The 18,030-nt window shown below is 38.5% G+C and overlaps 1 protein-coding gene across 1 annotated transcript in view; it reads right to left on the bottom strand.

Moving 5' to 3' along the window:
- Positions 1-18,030, bottom strand: part of LOC135465997 (hydrocephalus-inducing protein homolog) — an 81,510-nt gene that overhangs the window by 18,311 nt on the left and 45,169 nt on the right. Inside the window, 26 exon segments of the mRNA XM_064743381.1 lie at positions 177-389; positions 808-887; positions 1,591-1,919; positions 2,360-2,536; positions 2,539-2,628; positions 3,008-3,080; positions 3,481-3,714; positions 4,291-4,443; positions 4,701-4,750; positions 4,753-4,807; positions 5,213-5,241; positions 5,244-5,382; positions 6,247-6,385; positions 7,330-7,428; positions 8,513-8,605; positions 9,350-9,517; positions 10,153-10,404; positions 10,965-11,064; positions 11,369-11,468; positions 12,034-12,235; positions 13,324-13,496; positions 14,728-14,887; positions 15,850-15,969; positions 16,341-16,523; positions 16,839-16,883; positions 17,687-17,938. Coding sequence (XP_064599451.1) covers positions 177-389; positions 808-887; positions 1,591-1,919; positions 2,360-2,536; positions 2,539-2,628; positions 3,008-3,080; positions 3,481-3,714; positions 4,291-4,443; positions 4,701-4,750; positions 4,753-4,807; positions 5,213-5,241; positions 5,244-5,382; positions 6,247-6,385; positions 7,330-7,428; positions 8,513-8,605; positions 9,350-9,517; positions 10,153-10,404; positions 10,965-11,064; positions 11,369-11,468; positions 12,034-12,235; positions 13,324-13,496; positions 14,728-14,887; positions 15,850-15,969; positions 16,341-16,523; positions 16,839-16,883; positions 17,687-17,938 — 3,708 coding nt within the window.

Raw genomic sequence — 18,030 nt, 5'->3', positions numbered from 1 at the left:
GTGGTGTAAAACACCAATCAAAAGTTTAAACGAGCGAATGAACGAATGATTGGAGTTTAATGACACACTGTCAGAAAATCAGCCATATCATGTCGAAACAGTTACAACTTTCATCACGAGAGTGAAAACATTCAAAATGAAAACGAAATTCAAAATCAAAACAATAGGTGACTTACTCATAAACTCTTGTCTGGAACATGAGGGTGTCCTTGAACTGTATGCTGTCCACTTTACACTTGTATTTACAGTAGTCAGAAATGGCGCTGACCAGTAAGTCAACGGTGCGGCTTGACTCGGGCACCTCGCTAAAAGCTGGCTCTGGTTCACACTCCACTACTTTCTTCTTGACTGTACGAGAGGAGGGGGGTGGAGTGCCCGACTTCTCTTTACTGCCAATCACAAAGCAACACGAGACTGATATAAGTTAATACCTTTTCTCTCTCTCCCGCTCTGTACATACACATACAGTATTTCACCTAACTATAGCATTTTTCAAGAAACACATTTTGCTTGAGTCAGATTGATTCATTCACCTTATAGGTTTTTTAGTTTGATTAATTTTTTATCAGAAAAACTTAAGTGTTGGCAAAAGCATCACCTTAGGGCCTTTATGTTCTTCTGAAAGTGTGTTTTTACATACTAAACTTTAAGTGAAATACAGTATATCAGAAGGCTTTGAATTATTTAACACAATTTCAGATCATAAAATGTAGAAAACATCTAGATGTTCATTTGGAATATTATTTTGATAATTAAGATGATCAGTCTTATGCCAATTTTAAACACTTTGGGGCAAAAAATACGTACGAGTCACTGTTAAGGCTTTCTGTGCTGGGTCGTACATCCACCCATTTCACCGTCCTGATTCGATCATCCCAGTCAGCCACCTAAACATGGCAAAACACAGAAGCAAATTAAACACAGAACCTCACAAAAGTGTTTTAGGGATTGGACACCATCATCATACCATAATACAATGGTAGCACTATAATGATCTCAGTTCTTTTCATCAGAAGATCTAGATGTTTGGAAGACCAAATGTAAAGAATTTCCGACAGGAGTTATTCATAAAGGAATAACCAATCAGCAAAGAGCTCTTTCATGTAACATAAAGATGTCACGTAAACATAAACCATCATGGGTCAAGATAATTTTTCACATTCCATCAACCGTGGCCTTGAACTGTACAAACACTTAAAAAAAAACTCTCCTGCCTGCAAACCACACTATTTAACAAACAATGCATGATGCTGATACAGAAACATTTTGAGAAAGAAGTCTTGCAGACAACATTTTCATTCATACAAGGGAGAGGGCTTCCACAGGAGATAACTGACAGAGGCTCATTCTACGTAATAATGCAAAAATTCTTGAGTATGGTGGTGGACAAGAATGAAATTAATGAAATATGGTAATATAATGCTAACAGTGTCATTCTGTATACTCCATAAAATATGGCCAGCAACAGCCTAATCACATTAATGAGGAGAAACTAAGATGAAAAATAACATTCCAAAATGACAACTAACATTCAAAAATGAGGAATAATATTCGAAATATGAGGAACAATATTGAAAGATGAAGAATAACATCTAAACATGAATAACGATATTCAAAGAAGAATTCTGTGAGAATCAAAAATGCTAACCTCTTCAGGTTGGTTGTATGTGATTTGGTGATGGTACAGGGTATAGGCTGCTCTTCCATAGTTTTGGGCCCCTCAGCCTTGAAGGTAACAGAGATGTCCTTGGAGGTGCCCCCACGGAGGTGGCCTATCTGAGGAGAGAAGGAGAGCTCCGGGTGGTCAGGCCACTGGAACCTGAACGTGTCCGTCTGGGAGTGGTTGGTCATGGTTAGTGACAAAGTTCTCTGCTCATTGATGTAACAGTCACCAAACTTCATCAGGTTAGGCTTGGCAGCTGTAAAAACAAACACAAGCAGGTTACTAATCACATTTAAATATTTCAGCACACACAAGAAGGTCACTAATCACATTTAAATATTTCAGCACACACCAAGCATTTAAAATTTCATTCACATAAATTTATTGCTGACTAAAAGAGAGAAAATTAATTTTTCTGTGACTTTCATAATTAGTTTTATTGGGGACTACAAGAAGGGCAAATGTTGATAAAACATTCCACTGTAACATAAGTGATGTAGAATGCCATGGCAGAGAAAAAGGAGAGAACTGTTTATATATATATGTTTATAATGTCTGAAAATCGCTGAATTATATGCAAAATTTAACAAACTTTTAATAACTCCCAGGAAATAAAGACATTTATTTATTAAAAGAAATTCTGAATTCCAGATGAATGTTGTGAACGTTTCATCTGTGACATGTGGTATAGCTCACCCGGTACATCGTCATCAGCCATATTGCCCTCCTCTAGTTCCGGATCGACAGGGGTTTGTATAGTGCGGATATTATCCAGCGTGATGTCATCCTCGTATCCCTCCCCCACCATCTGTATGACCGAGTCCTCATACTGATTGTCAAGGACACTCAGCCGGACGTGAGCCTGTGACCTCTGGAGGTGTTAGGCCGGTAAATTGCATCAAAACCGACAGACTCTCCAACATCAACCACCACAGAGGCTGTGTGAGCACGGCGTCTACCCTCATCTGAGCAGAAACAAGAGCAAGCTAAATGTTACAACTGGAGAATACTTTCCAGCTTGCATTTCTTAAAGCAGCCATTTTTGCCAAATTTCTTTAAGCAGAAGTAAAATAAGTGCAGTTTAAAGTCTTTGCAGCGCATTTATAAATTATATCGTGACAAAGCTCTGTTCACAAAAAAAATTTCACCCAAGTGTAGAAAAAATCCATTCATTAAAGGATTCATCAAATATAGATGGAGCTGTTAAAACAAAAAACTGTATATCTTCTTATACAAGCTAACACAACAGAAATGCATAAACTGATTTTTTCAATCTTAAGCATATCGTCTACCCTTTAATCACAATGTCCATTATTGCCATTATATTTGTCCAGGAAGCCATACCTTCAGCAGTATCAGGTGACTTTGTCAGTCTCAAAGAGAATGCATCATCTGGGTCGATCAAGTCTATATCGACCTGAAACACAACGACCATTTCAATAAAATTAACACAAAAACATAACTTTAAACTACAACAACAAACTGACACAACTCCAATCATGATAATAATGAATTACAAACCTCAACAATTATTATCTTTTTGTTTGTATTGTTTTTCTCTTCCCTAAAAGCATGTTCCTACTTTTTTTTCTGCTTTTATTTATGTTTTTTTTTACCATCTTTTATTAATATAGCTTTTAAGAGGTTTTGAAAGAAGACTTTTAATTCATGTTTTTTCCCACTGAAAAGCAAGCCTCAGTTTAAAAGAAGTTCTATTTATAGAAAGCACACAGTAACAGTCCGTAAATGATGTAAAATGACAATGTGCATATACACGTAGATTTTATTATTATTAAAAATATGGTTATGTATGATACCTTGCTTGGCAGGGTGCCATCATTTGTCAGTAACAGGGGCAGCGACTCTGATCTTCCCACCAGGGTGCGCTTAAAGAGCAGTAAGGGTTGTCCCCTCTTGTTTCTGATAGCGGGTTTACTGATGGTCACCCTGGGAAGATTACCCTCCCCTGACACCTCAAAGATTAGGCTGCGTCCTTTAGCCTGTAAGGTGGATATTCCTTCAATGGACGTCTCAAACAGGGCATTATAAGACTGAAAAGAGATATTAAGTCATGTTTAAAGATGTTTAAAGACATATCTAGTAAGTTTAGGTAAAGCTTAAAAAAACTGGAAAGCAGAAAACAAAATCCTCTTCGGGTTCACTAAAATATCTTCACAATTCATTTCATTTGCTGATTCCATTCACGTCTCAATAAAAAAATTGTTTCTGGACATAAGGTATCAATGGCAAACTTTGTCTTATGCATGAAGAAAAGGGCATTGACAATTCCAGTTCTCACGATTTTCTTTAGTCTCATCTGGATAACAACAAAGCTAAAACAACTTAATAAAAGTCAACCTATTCATATTTTTATATGCGGAAACAATGACAACAAAACAGGGTTCCATCCTTGAAGGAAAGTGTTTCACAAGGAGTTTTAAGAACACAATATTCTAGCAATAGGAAGTCAGAACTCTTTTCCAGGACTTTGAAGGTCTACAAAAGTTTTCAACCTAATTCACGGGCTTTCAAGGTCAACAAAAGTTTTCAACCCAATTCCAGGATTTCAAGGATCCTGAGAAAGGTACATTTGTTGTGACTGTCAGTGTTTTTGAAGAATGACAAACCTGCATGGAAGGCGGATTGAAAGTGACCGTAGCATACACATAGCTATGATTTGGGATCTGGGTGCGAGGAGGGTCAACCTCGAAGATGTCTGTAATCTTACTACCACCACGTGTGTTCAGAGGCTTGATTGAGAAAGCTACATCACAGGGAACCTAGGGAAATAGAACATACTGATAAATAGTGACAAATTCACAAAATGAGGCATCTTCTCATGTCCAGTGGTGACTTGGGTTCAAGGTGAATTGTCCGCTGTTGACATTTTGGCATGAGTAATACATTTACCAGTTTCCTCACAAACTGTAATCACAATCATGAGCTGAAATGCCAGAGGCCATTCAAAGGGCCACAAGTTACCTTGTGTGTAGCTTAATACTAAAACACAGTAACAAGTTCCACAGTATTATCATACCTTGTTGGAGTTGGAGATCTTGAAGCGAGCTTTAGCCTTCCTGCCCACATAACATTGTTGAAGACAAACCTCTTCTCTTCTTCACCGTACACCCCAATATCATCAGTCTGAAAGTGAAGAGGGAAATATTACAGGGGGCAACAACAGAATCAGCACAACAAGAATTACACTAATACAGGTACTTTCAAAGCAAGCATTTAGCCCATAATTTTTCATAAAATTCTCTGTATGTAATAGATGAAATTCAAGTAGCAATCAAATGCGAGGTTCCTGACAAATACCCTGACTTAATGTTCACTTCTAGCTGATCGAACCATGTGGACTCACTGCTCAAGGTATGCGCAGTGTCAGGAGTGTTATTTTCACCAAATGAACAGCATGACACATTAGGTCATAAGCAATTTTACAATTATGAGTCATCTTAAATCAATACATCTGTGTATCTTATCATGGACCACTATATTCTTAGAACAAATTATATATTTCTACTTCAAGAAGAGTTGGAATCATACCGGGTGTCCGTGCTGCCAGATGCTGAGATCTTACAAATACGATGTTCCTCGAAGATACTGCCCACATTGTCAATGTTGATGGATGGTACACATGCCTCCGCCAGCAGTCTGTAGGGTATACCACTAGGGTGGTCAGTTGGGTCACGGTCTGTGACTTCTATGGCCATTTCCTGCAGAAATAACATTGCATGAATCATACAATAACACACCGGATGAGAAGAGCACTGACATCTAGATCATAAAGATTTCAAAGAATTTCAAACCTATTTCATTGGCCATGTTCACACAGTGCGATTTGTTGAATGCCAACAATAGTATGACCTATTGTCCAGTTTGTTATTTTCATTTGATACACCAAATCCCACTTTGTCAACACGGCTTAATTGAAATAGTTTTTCAAATACAGTGTTGACATTCAAAAACCAGTGATGTGATTTGTTTTGAATTGTCTTCTGCTTAGGCGGTTGACACAAGAAGTAAACAGATATGTTTCTGCAAGAGAGTTTATAGACTGACAATGCCATATTAGCGCATACCACCTGTTATATGGGTGTATACAACTTGTTACGCACCTCATCAAATCTGGCCTGATGTTCAGTCACACAAATAATACAACCTGTTATATGGGTGTATGAAACTGGTTACCCACCTCATCAAATCTGGCCTGATGTTCAGTCACACAAATAATACAACCTGTTATATGGGTGTATAAAACTGGTTACGCACCTCATCAAATCTGCCCTGATGTTGAGTCACACAAATAATACAACCTGTTACATGAATGTATAAAACTGGTTACACACCTCATCAAACCTGCCCTGATGTTGAGCCACACAAATAATACAACCTGTTACATGGGTGTATAAATCTGGTTACACACCTCATCAAACCTGCCCTGAGGTTGAGTCACACAAATAATACGACCTGTTACATGAATGTACAAAACTGGTTACACACCTCATCAAACCTGCCCTGATGTTGAGTCACACAAATAATACGACCTGTTACATAAGTGTATAAAACTGGTTACCCACCTCATCAAACCTGCCCTGATGTTCAGCCACACAATCGACAGAGATGACCTGATGGCCGTTTGGGAGGACAATTCCAAATGCTGGGAACACTGTGAAGGCTCCCAGGACCAATCGTGACTGAGGTACACCTCCTTCCTGTCTGATAACACACAAGATAAATACAACTATTTATACATCTGTTTGGTTGGTTGTAATAACACATAGATTGGTTCATAACACATAGATAATGCAAGAATTTACACATTTGTTTGGTTGGTTGTTTGCTTGATAACACACAGGAAAATAAAAGCATTTATATATTTGTTTGGTTGGTTGTTTGCTTGGTAACACACAAGAAAATACAACCATTTATACATTTGCTTGGTTGGTTAATTGCTTGATAACACAAAAGAAAATGAAAGCATTTATAAATGTGCTTGGTTGGTTGTTTGCTTGATAACACATGAGACAATACAAGCATCTATGTAATACATTTGCTTGGTTTCTTGTTTTGTTTGGGGTTCAAAGCTGCTTTCAACATTAATTTGGCCTTTTCAGATGATTACAAGATATCCAATCGTAACATCTGTCTGGTTGTTTGTAACTTCACTTGATGTTAAAACTGGTTTTAAGTTTACATTGATTTAGCCCTGTTGAACAAAACACAAAACTGAATCCAAGAATTTCATATTTATTTAATTTATGTTTTACACTATACTCAAGAATATTTCACTTATACGACAGCATTATTTTTGGCAGAAAACCAAGCAGACTCTGGGGCAAGTCCACAAACATTCACAAGTTGCTGGCAGACCTTCCCAAATATGACCGGAGAGAAACCAGCATGAGATGGACTTAACTGACAGCGACCACATTGGTAAAAAGCTCCTGAGTCATGGCGCCCCGTTGATATGCTAACCACCCAGCCATGCATTCATATTAAATATTGAAAAAGAAATTTTTTTGCATGACTTATCACAACAAAAAAAGTCTTGAAAAGTGGTGAACCAAATTCATGTTCTTTCAAGGATTCCAAGATACAATGGGAATCCTGTCCATATAAATTATGACTTTACAGTCAATTAGAGCAAGTGTCTTTAATACCTGGTACCACCCAATCCCCTTCTGTGCGACTGTGGCTGCTGAGAGGAATGGCCGCCATGCTTTGGGTTCAGAACAATCTGACTCAGATCACTGTTATCACTGTTAGGGTCAGTCAAGGTCACAACACACACATATGAGGTCAGAGGTTAGGGGGCAGACGTGAAAGAGGTCAGAGGTGAAAAACATCAGAATAAGCAAACATGTGAGGTGACAGAGAGACAAACAATATGTGACAGAGAGACAAACAATATAAAGTTTGATACAGGTGACGTGCTATCAGATCAAATTAGGCAAATTCCAAAGTTTTTGACAAAAGCTTAATAGGAAAGATACAGGTAAATCACTATATAAGCATACAGGTTACTACTGTACTGTATAATACTGGCAGTTCTACAATCTGTAATACTGTCAGTATTAGTCTACAATACTATTAGCATAATAGACTAAGACATGTTCAGTACTTAAGTCTACAATACTGTCAATACTACTGTCTACAATACTGTTAGCACTATTGTCTATAAAATTGTTAGCACCATAGTCTACAATACCGTCTGTATTACAATCTATAATATGTTAGATATAATACAGTCTAGAATACAGTCAGTTCTTCAGTCTATAATACTGTCATTACTCCTGTCTAGAACACTGTCGATATTACATCCTTTCTCCATGTCACATATTTCTCCATAAAGTGCTTTTTAATTTAGTTTATGAATTGACCTAGGAAAGGGTGCATTCTGAAAGAAGCTATGTGCAACATGAACAAAATATCTAAACTAAATGTTATATCACAACAATGAACGTGATCACAGAGTATTAGGAAGAAGAGTGATTTTCCACCAGGTCCAAGCTGTGTAGGTGTCCATTCTTTTGTGTCCTGCTACAGGGTTTCCCCAGAGCCCTTCACTAAGAGAAGTAGCTGTTTCAGTGTGTCAACCGTGTTATATCACAACTTGAAGTGTCAGCCAAAAAACTTCAATGAGGTCGACAAAAGTGAGATCTGAGGATAAACGTTGGGATTTCCTAATCAATATATACCAGCTTTTACTGGTAATACCTGTGTACTACAGACTTACACAAGATAAAAATGTGTACTCCAGCTTGGACCTGAAATTGTTCTACAAGACAAGAAACAGTGCCTGATGCCTTGATTTGTTATTAAAGGCTGTGTGAGGTGACCTACCTGATAGAATCAGCCTTCTTGCCTCCCCTAACCACAGATCGGCCAGAGCTGGAGCCATCCCGTGATTTGGCGCGCTTCTCTCCCTTTACAGGCCTGGTGAAGACAACAGGTGAAGTGCCAAGTGATCATGCAGAAACTATAAACATGTGCATACTGGATTAACACAAAAATGGCTGAGAAGTGTTGGGTCACAGTGCTTGTTTATAACCTTTAACAAAATTGTTAACATGCAAGCTTTTAATTCTTACACAACCATATACTGACAGGTCTACATTCTGCGGTATGTGCATTCACTGTGCAGTGCTACTGAGGGAGTAAGCTTGGTGCTGTGTACTGTAAACAGCTCAACACCAAACATGGCTCATACTTTGACTGAACAATTCCGCTGTGCCAATCAACCGAGACAGGTCAGTGGTTGTTTTTCTTTATGCAGAATTTTTATCAAGTAAGTGGAAAAGATCGACAAGTACACAAAGCCTATATAAATGTCTCTTCACCGTACAGTAGCTCACAGGATTTCCAGCCTGTTTAATTAAACCCTAGTGTTTAAGTACTAGTCATATCAATCCACTTATCCTAGTTGTCTGTAAAACCTTTCTTGTAGGTAAAATTACAACTTCAATCCAATCACTACATTTACATGAAGCTACATTGTCAAATTTAGCCCTTCGTAAAAATTACATGTCAAGTTGATCAGAGTACATAAAAGTCATTCTGTGAAAATAAAGCCAAGAAAATATGCAAATAGGTTTAAGAATTACAGTGGTCATAATACCAACACCACTGACCCATATCAAATCATGCGGTTATGAAGACGGCTGCTAATTTCCTACTTACGGTCTAGTGTTTCGACCTGCCAAAGCAACTGACGACTCCTTGACCATCTTCGTAATGCTGTACTTGAAGTCAAATTCTCCTTTGTTTTCTATGACAAAGGTCCTGGTCTTTTTGCTGTTCACCAATAAGGAGCCAAAGTTGATGTCGTTGATGGGCAGGATATTGTACCTTGTATGGAAAAAGACATTTCATTTCTTCAGGCTACATGTAGAAATGGCACTATTGTTTTAAGTTCTGTATGGAACATTTTTCTTTGAAACAGAAGTGGGATCTCAATACAACTACAGTACTCAATGGTAATTTTATACATCTCTGGTGATGACGTCAGTAAACATTTTAGTAAGCAAACTAAAGACCTTATCATTATTAGTGGTTTTAATATTCAATTTCAATTCTTTATTAAAATGCGAGGAAGAAGTATTTGCTTAAAATATAGGCCAAATATTTGAAACAGTGATTTACCACTGGTGTATTTCATCCATTTCACTTTGATATGTGGATGTATTTTACCATATGCATTCATTTTAGCTCTTGTTTGCCCTTAATTTTTGAGTGTGGATAAAACAGACATTGAATACGTGCAAGTAAATTAAAGTGTTCACAAACATAACTGCTAAGCCGTTGTAAATGTTTGGTGTTTAAGCTGATATTACAAAATTGAAAACTTGCTTTATACTTGTACTCACACATGTCAGAGAATGTCATAAACTATTAAAATATATACTAAAAAATAAAAAAAAGAAGATTACATTTCCTGTATCCTTTAAATAATTCATTACGAACTGGGAACTCAGTTGCCTTACTTGCTGAACACTGATCTGACAGAAACTTTGATTGGAATGCTGGCAATGGTCTCTCCGCCCTCTTTGACGTTCGGCTCTATCACCTGACATCTCAGGATGGGAACGTCCTTCACCTTGATCTCCTTCTGGGCACGGAAGATCACCTGTACCTGGGCAGGTCTGTCTAAGGGGCTCAGCCCGCCCTTAGGGGGCAGGACAGAAAACAGGCTGGTCACTCCTGGGTTGTCAGGATCTACATCTTCAAACATAAAGCTGAAATACAAAGTTATGAACCATCATTACTTAAAGAATAAAAAAAAAATAAATGTATGTATGTGATATACCTACTGCACTTCACATAAAGTTTGGTCTGTAAAAAGGCATTCTCAGAAGCCCATGAAAGTCTTAAAATGATCCTTTTGATGCCAACACTTGGAGTTTTCAGGTAAGAAATTAGTCCCCCCCCCCCAAAAAAATGCAATGATCCTTTGTTTCTTTACTCAAAACAAAACAAAAAAAAAACCATCATTCAGTATCATAACCTTGTGATGTATGATGAAATACATTTAATACTGTTATAGACATCCATAACCTCAGCAGTGATGCTTCTCATATTACAGCCATTATTTTCTATTGTTGTTGACTTCAACATATAACCACAGCATGCTAGAACAAGATGAAGTTTTGACAAATTTATGGGAATGGAAGTTAATACATATGTCACCAAAAACATGGGGAAAATCTCACTTGGATGGTGGCCAATACAGCATATTGATATAACGGTATGTCAATATGATCCAAAATGGTGTTTTGAATTCGCCACGTCCACTTACTTGAAGGCTATCTCGTATTTGCCCTTGTTCTTCAGGGTGCAGGTCTGTTTGGCCTCATCGAGAACACGAATGGTTCCAAAGTCCAGACCCCCATCAGCACCTGGGACAGAGTTACAGAGAGCGGTCATATTTATTTTGCTCCTATTTTAGGTTGTGATAAGTATCCTTCCTTACATAAATCATGAAAGTGTGTGGATTTTTTTTTACGCTAACTAAAAACTATGATCAATACATCTTATTACAATTTTTAAATTTGTATTTGTAAAAATACTTCCTAAAAGTTAGGATCTTAAGTTGAAAAAATAAAATAGTGGGAGATTTATTTCCAGTAAGCCAGTTCTCAATCTGTTCTACTATGTGACAGCAACTTGCTGGCAGGCTGGAAAAATATCATAGCGCTGTACCTTTAGGAAAGCTCATGTCCAGAGCAACATCATAGGCTTCAGCCAGGACCTGTATGGCTTCAGTCTGTACAACTCCCATGATGTTTTCCACATCTGACACCTGGAAAGGCCAGATACAGAACAGGTCATCTTACATGAAGTTCTTACAGTGTATGGTTCATCTACCTGGCTGATTCTTAAGTGTATGCAAGCTGCTGTTGACAACCCAGTCCACTGTGAATAAGAGCCTGCAACATTGACTTCCCAACAACTATTTATTTACTTGATTCTTGTTTAATGAAATACTTAACAATGTCTCAGCTATGCCCTTTAAGTCAGCGTGGTGAGGTTTGTCAGTGTACTAACAACTGTAACTACAGATAAAACATAGCCCTGTGTAGAAAGTAGATACTGTGTATTTTCTACATTTAAGCTATTTTCTGAATCTTTTCCTAAACAGCTGAGCATTGGCATGAATTAGACACATTATCAAAAAAACCCAGATCTGCATCATTACTGCATTATACATGTATCTCACTAAATGTCATTTTCCAAGAAAGTTATGAGTAATCTAAATTTTCCAAAAGTCCTCCAAGGTGATTTAGCTGACAAGTTATAGAGAGCTTACTCTGGAGAACCTCGGTGAGACATGGCAGTGCGTGGATCATCTTATGGCTGTCACCTACCTCTAATCGTAGCATTTTTTTCATCTGGTTCACAGGTTTCATGGCCCTGAAGAAAGCGTTAAGGGCATACTCGGATTTGGCTTCGATAATGCCTGTGTCTGTGGCAACAGAGAAATCATCACCCAGGTTCTCTAGGCCACTCAGCTTCCAGGAAACGGGCAGCAATGTGCTGTTCCTCAGATAAATTGTTTTTGTGTCTTTCCTGTGAATACAATGTTCATAAATATGCAAATAATATGAACAAGTAATAAATGTAAATTTCTTTTTTACAAAAAGGTAAATATACACGTACATGTCTTTGCATGAGTACAAAGCACTTACAAAAGGTAATTCTCTGTATGTAATTATAGCGTACAACTGTTCATGGAAATTCATGGAAAAGCATGACTTTTGTCTATAATTATTCAAACCAGGGGTGAAAGAAACAATTTAGGTCAACATGGAAGTTTTTTTCAAATTCCAGTGAGAATTTGCTGTGGACTGAAACATTTTTATCACTTTGTTACATGCAATTCCACTTCCACTCATCAACCATTTCATCTTTTGGCGGGGCCTCCGTGGCTCAGTTGGTTAGCGCGCTAGCGCAGCGTAATGACCCAGGAGTCTCTCACCAATGCAGTCGATCAATCATCTTTTGGCTTCAGTGAAAACCACTACGTTTAATCAGCACCTAACCATCTCCTGTTTCTTTTGCTATGTTAGTATTAACATTGCTTTCAATATTCATGTTGAGGACATCACATAAGGCCAGTGCAAATATGAAAATATTTACAGTGCTGCCCCACTGAAATGCCATGCCAAAGTGTTGAGACAACAGATGTGATGACTCATTTAATCAGAGTAAATGAACACCTTGTGAATACATTTATGATCAATTTCTAAGGTGGAAATACAGACATTGCTTACATAAAAATCTTACATATGATGTCACTTCATACAGCTCATAAAACACTTATGTAGTGAAAAAGCACTCCATTGCTACAGCAGAAAACTAGGTGTTTTTATGCAGTTCTGCAACATTCAGCTCAACAAGGCCTCATTTCATAAAACCAATTTTGATTTCAACCTTTACACAATCTACATTAAAGTCTTAAATACATGCATCAACTCAATAAAGTTTTGATCGCTGATTCCGTACTGTGGTAGTAGAAATTCAGTCAAGTTTGAGTATTTAGCTCCAATTATTTTGTTTTGTAAAAAGAGATGAGCTCTGGACTTGTGAAACAGGTCTCATAGTCTCCCATTATATGACTATACACTCCTAGCTCAACCCATCAGACATTCACTGACCTATGGAGTAAGACCTTGTCAAAGTGCAGCTGTTTCTTGTCCAGCTCCAGTTCAGGTCTGACCCCATCACAAGTGATTTTGAAGACCACAGGTTCAGGGTTTTCTCTGACACAGCACACCACAGCATCCTCAAACCGCCCAGGCACTTTGGGGTAGGCCCACACAGACAACTCCTGTCAAGACAAAGGGCACAGGGAATGGAATACAGACCTATAAGATAACGAGTATCAAAACTCACACAAAATCACGGTTGAAAACTACATAACTTAACGTAATACCCTGTATAGCTTAAAATTACCCCACATCTCTCATGGAGAAGAAAACAATAGTCAAAACTATGATGGTTTTAATATTTTCATGCATAAAATAAAGATAACTTCTACATACTTGGCAGTTGTTTAACACAATACTCGAGAATGTTACAATGACAGTTCGTTTTATAATGGGTGATGGAACTGGGGTGCCAAGGGGTAAACCATCCACTTTTGACTTACAACCTTTCCCTATGTAACAAGTCAGTGAGTGAGTGCTTACAGTTAAACGTCACACTTCACAATTTTTCAGTCATATGACGGTGAAGGTGTCCTTAGAGTGCATGTAAGGTGCCTCCTTGCTGTAGGATGGATTTCCACCACTCTTTTATCTAGTGCTACTTTGATAAGAGGGCTACCCAAAGGCAAGTAAGCTGCCCCATCCGAGCCATTATACTAGTCGTTGCACTATCGCTTTAATACTGAACACCAAGCTAGGAAACTTTCTCTTTTAAGGTCTTAGATGTGACCCGACCCAGGTTTGACCCTGGATCTACCGCCGCCAAAGTGGACACTCTACCAACTGAGCCACTGGGGCTGGTCCCCAATGTAACATATGTGGTGAACTAGTGTTAGACAGCACCAATGGGCACAAAGTCGTTAATAACCAAATGAAAGTTCATGACCTTTCTGAAGCCACTGTCCAAAATGTGTAAAATTCTTTACTTTTTTAACTTGTGGCAATATATGACTAAGAGATTTATACCTGACTATTCAGATAACGCTGATTAAGGGAAACTAGCATGTAATTAAATTTCCATTGAGCTTATCCTGCTACTCCTGAAAACAGACTTCACATCAGGTCCCAGGGTCAGCTTTCTCGACTTGAGCCAGACTTATTTTTAACTTGTGGTATAATTCATGAACACCTATTTAAACTAAAAACTAATTTTAACTTTTGAGATGCAAATTTTGTTATGCAAGAAGATAAAAGTACTAAAATAAAAATTCAACAGACCAACAGCTGTTTAAATCAGTTTACTGTTTTGATGTTAAGACCAAGTCTGACATAAGTCTAGACAGCTTTGTGATTCTGGGGCTTAAGGGCAGGTAAATTCTTATCGGCATAGTCCAACTAATACACTGTACTCACCTGTGATTCACCGGGTTTGAGGACCATGTTGGACGGGTCGAGGATGTAGGTCTCTGCCTTACTGTCCTTGAGGAAGCAGAAGCTGATGTCGGCCTCCAGCGGGGACGTGTTCAGGATTGTCAGCTTCTCCATGTTCTCAGGGTAACGTCCCTCCTTATACCTGAACAGAGACATCAGACAAATGAAAACTACTGCACATGCGCTGTACTTGACCTTCCCTAAATGACCTAAACATTCGACCACGGAAAAGTATTATTGGAGGCATGAGATTTTATATTTGGCGATAAAATTGACATTTTCCCAGTAGGGGATTAATTCCGTAATTTTGCCTGATTCAGAGAGTATCCCTTTAATAGATGTACTGAAGTGTTATATGATTTGTTGGCAGGATTTAATGGAAAAATGATTCACCACCAGAAGTAACAACAATTTACGACTGAAATTTTGATTCTGAAAATTAATGCACTTTTTAATACGATAATTTTTTTTGGTCAAATACAGTTATGAGTGACCTAAAATTCCGAATATGATTAAGTTTCTTATTTTGTGTACATAGACTGTGCCTTCTTGCAGCAGGGCGAGTCCGTGGCACCAAAGTGCTGCCGCCAATGAGGCATGCCACAGACACCAGACATGACACCCCATCCAGTCACATTATACTGACACCAGGCCAACCAGTCCTGTTTCCTAACCTCTTAGTGCTGAGCAGCAAGAAACAAGCAATGAGTACCATGTGTAAAGTTTTTGGTATGACCCATCCCAGGTTTGATCCTGGGTCTCCCGACTTTGAGGTGTATACTCTAACTATTACGCCACGGCAGCAGTCTGTTTGAGAAGAAAGACATGTCCAATGTCCTATTCCTATGGAGAGTTTAGCTTTTAAAAATTTTTTTCTATGGGAATATTAAGACAGATGCAGTAGTTGAAACAAGAGTGATTTACTGGTGGTGATGAAAAAAAATAAACAGAGACATGTTTGAAATCAGAAGTATTTTGGTGCAAGACTCTGGTTTGCCCCTAACTGGGTCCCCTTTTGCAAAGCAAGTCCAATGGGCTTTACTATCACTCATGTTTTGTTAAGATTATACAGGCCTACAGACCGGGTTTCAGTGCCAGACCTACCTGTCTCTGGTCTTGCCCACCAGAAGTGGTCCAAACTCAAACTGCTCATCTGTCAGGATATACTTCTTGTGAACTATCTCATCAAATTTCTTCGACTTTTTGCGGTGAGGGAAGACAATTCTGCAAGAGAAAGACATGCGATTTCAGACAATAAGCCAGGCACCAGTTACACAGAACATGATGGCTTGGAATAGGATTGCTGGCCTTTTAATATGTACTTTATTTTATATTATCATGTTTACATGTACTTCTTGTCAGTTTTCAGTTTTAGGCAGAAACATACTGTTTGTGAGCTTGTCTTTATCTGCCAAAGTGCCCACCAATTCAGGAATTATATGCAGTACAGTGTTTGTGAGGTTGTCTGTCCTTCTCAAAGTGTCAACATGCCCACAGGTTTAGGCTTTATAGGCAGACATATAGTGTTTGTGAGGCTGTCTGGCCTACTTACTGTCAACATGCCCATATGTGTTCTACACATAACAAGCTATTACCTGGGCTCCCTACTGATGGTAGGGAAGGCACAAACTCCACGGCAGTACACTTGGTATCGTCGCCTCGTACCCACAATCTCAAAGTTCAAGGTCTGGTCAAACTGACCCAGCTCTTCAGACTGGAATCTCAGCTTCATGGTGACCTCACTGTTCGCAGGTACCACCCAGCGGAAAATGGTCAATCTGCAGAATTCAGAAATGAGTCAATTATAGGAAAACCAACAAAATTTAATACAACTTCAGTGGCTGATATTGTGTCATATGAACGAAATATCCTCGTACAAGGCCATTATAACCCCAATGAAATCAGCAAATGGTCATGGGTTTCCCCAGGGCTCTGCCCAGTTTCCACCCACCATAATGTTGGCCACCATCGTACAAGTGAAATATTCATGAGCAAGGCGTAAAACACCAATCAAATAAATAAATAAAACACTAATAAAACCACTTACATGTAAGTATATCAAAAAGTCTATTAATTTGATTTAGAAAACTTACTTTGGGTTCTTTGGCTCTGTGATGGCCACACTGTCTGCAGTAGTGCTGTGAGAAAGAGAGAAGCATGCAGTGGACATGGTGGAGATAGTGAAGGAAAAAGAGCTAGCCTGAGCATGAACACATGGAAGGAACACGTACACATACATGTATAACCAGCGTGAACAAACTGTGTGAAATTTACAGACAAAAACCACAAAGGGATTGAAAGATAAACACTAAAACTTCCATCACCCATTTTCCATTAAAAAGATCAGTGTACACTGTACATGTATTAAAGATCTTCCAAATGTATATTGTACAGTGCCGCTCAGAGAAGAGACACAATGTGCTTTAAAGATCACCATGGTCTGTACTGATGTCAACACTTGTATTGTACACATAGAGCTTTGATTGAAATAGAGAAACAGTTAAATCATGTTACATTTACATGTATACTTGTCACATATATGTGAGGAGGACACTATGAGCTAGAAATCACTCTACTTCTGCCATGTACATGTATAATGTACAAATTCTCCCACTACATAAAAAGGGACATAACCCATCATCTGTGTCCTATCTCATAGCGATAAGGAATTGTTTAAAATATTTGTGGAAAAAGAAACAGATGACAAAAATTTAATGGATTGGTGTTTATACCTGTGCACAAAATTTCGTCCAAATCTGTCCAGAAGAACTGTCCATTGATGATAGACCGACAGAAAAATTAACATCAACAAAAAAAAAAAACCTTGTTGAAGGACGTAAAGAGCACGAGAGATATTGTGACACGTACATTGTGACAGCTTGGTGTAAGGAGTTTAAAAGCCTTTATAGTGACAAAAAGGAAAGCAGGTGCTCAATCTTACCTCTGTCCATCCACATCTGAGGCTGGGGTTGAAGCCCCAGGAGGTGGGGACATGGGCTGGGTGGAGTTCCGCCTCCCCAAGGCCGTGCGTTTACCAGCACTCTTCCTCCTGTCCACCTGTTTGTCAGTTCCTCCTTTCAGTTTCTCTTTGCCCTTGGTTTTCCCGGTTGTGTGTTCTTCCTTCATCTTCTCAGCTGTCCAACTCTCCTCCTCTATCTCAGGTTCTTTAACCTTCTCCTCTACACCTATGTTCCTGAAAATCCACCCAAGACAACATTGAAATGACAGTATTATAGTTATTAGGAATTACACTTTCTGAATATAGCACAGAATTCTTGTGCTGAA

The sequence above is a fragment of the Liolophura sinensis genome, chromosome 5, assembly GCF_032854445.1.
Source record: "Liolophura sinensis isolate JHLJ2023 chromosome 5, CUHK_Ljap_v2, whole genome shotgun sequence".
NCBI classification, from domain to species: domain Eukaryota; kingdom Metazoa; phylum Mollusca; class Polyplacophora; order Chitonida; family Chitonidae; genus Liolophura; species Liolophura sinensis.
Note: the sequence above shows the minus strand (reverse complement) of the source record. Positions and strands in the feature narration are given on the sequence as shown.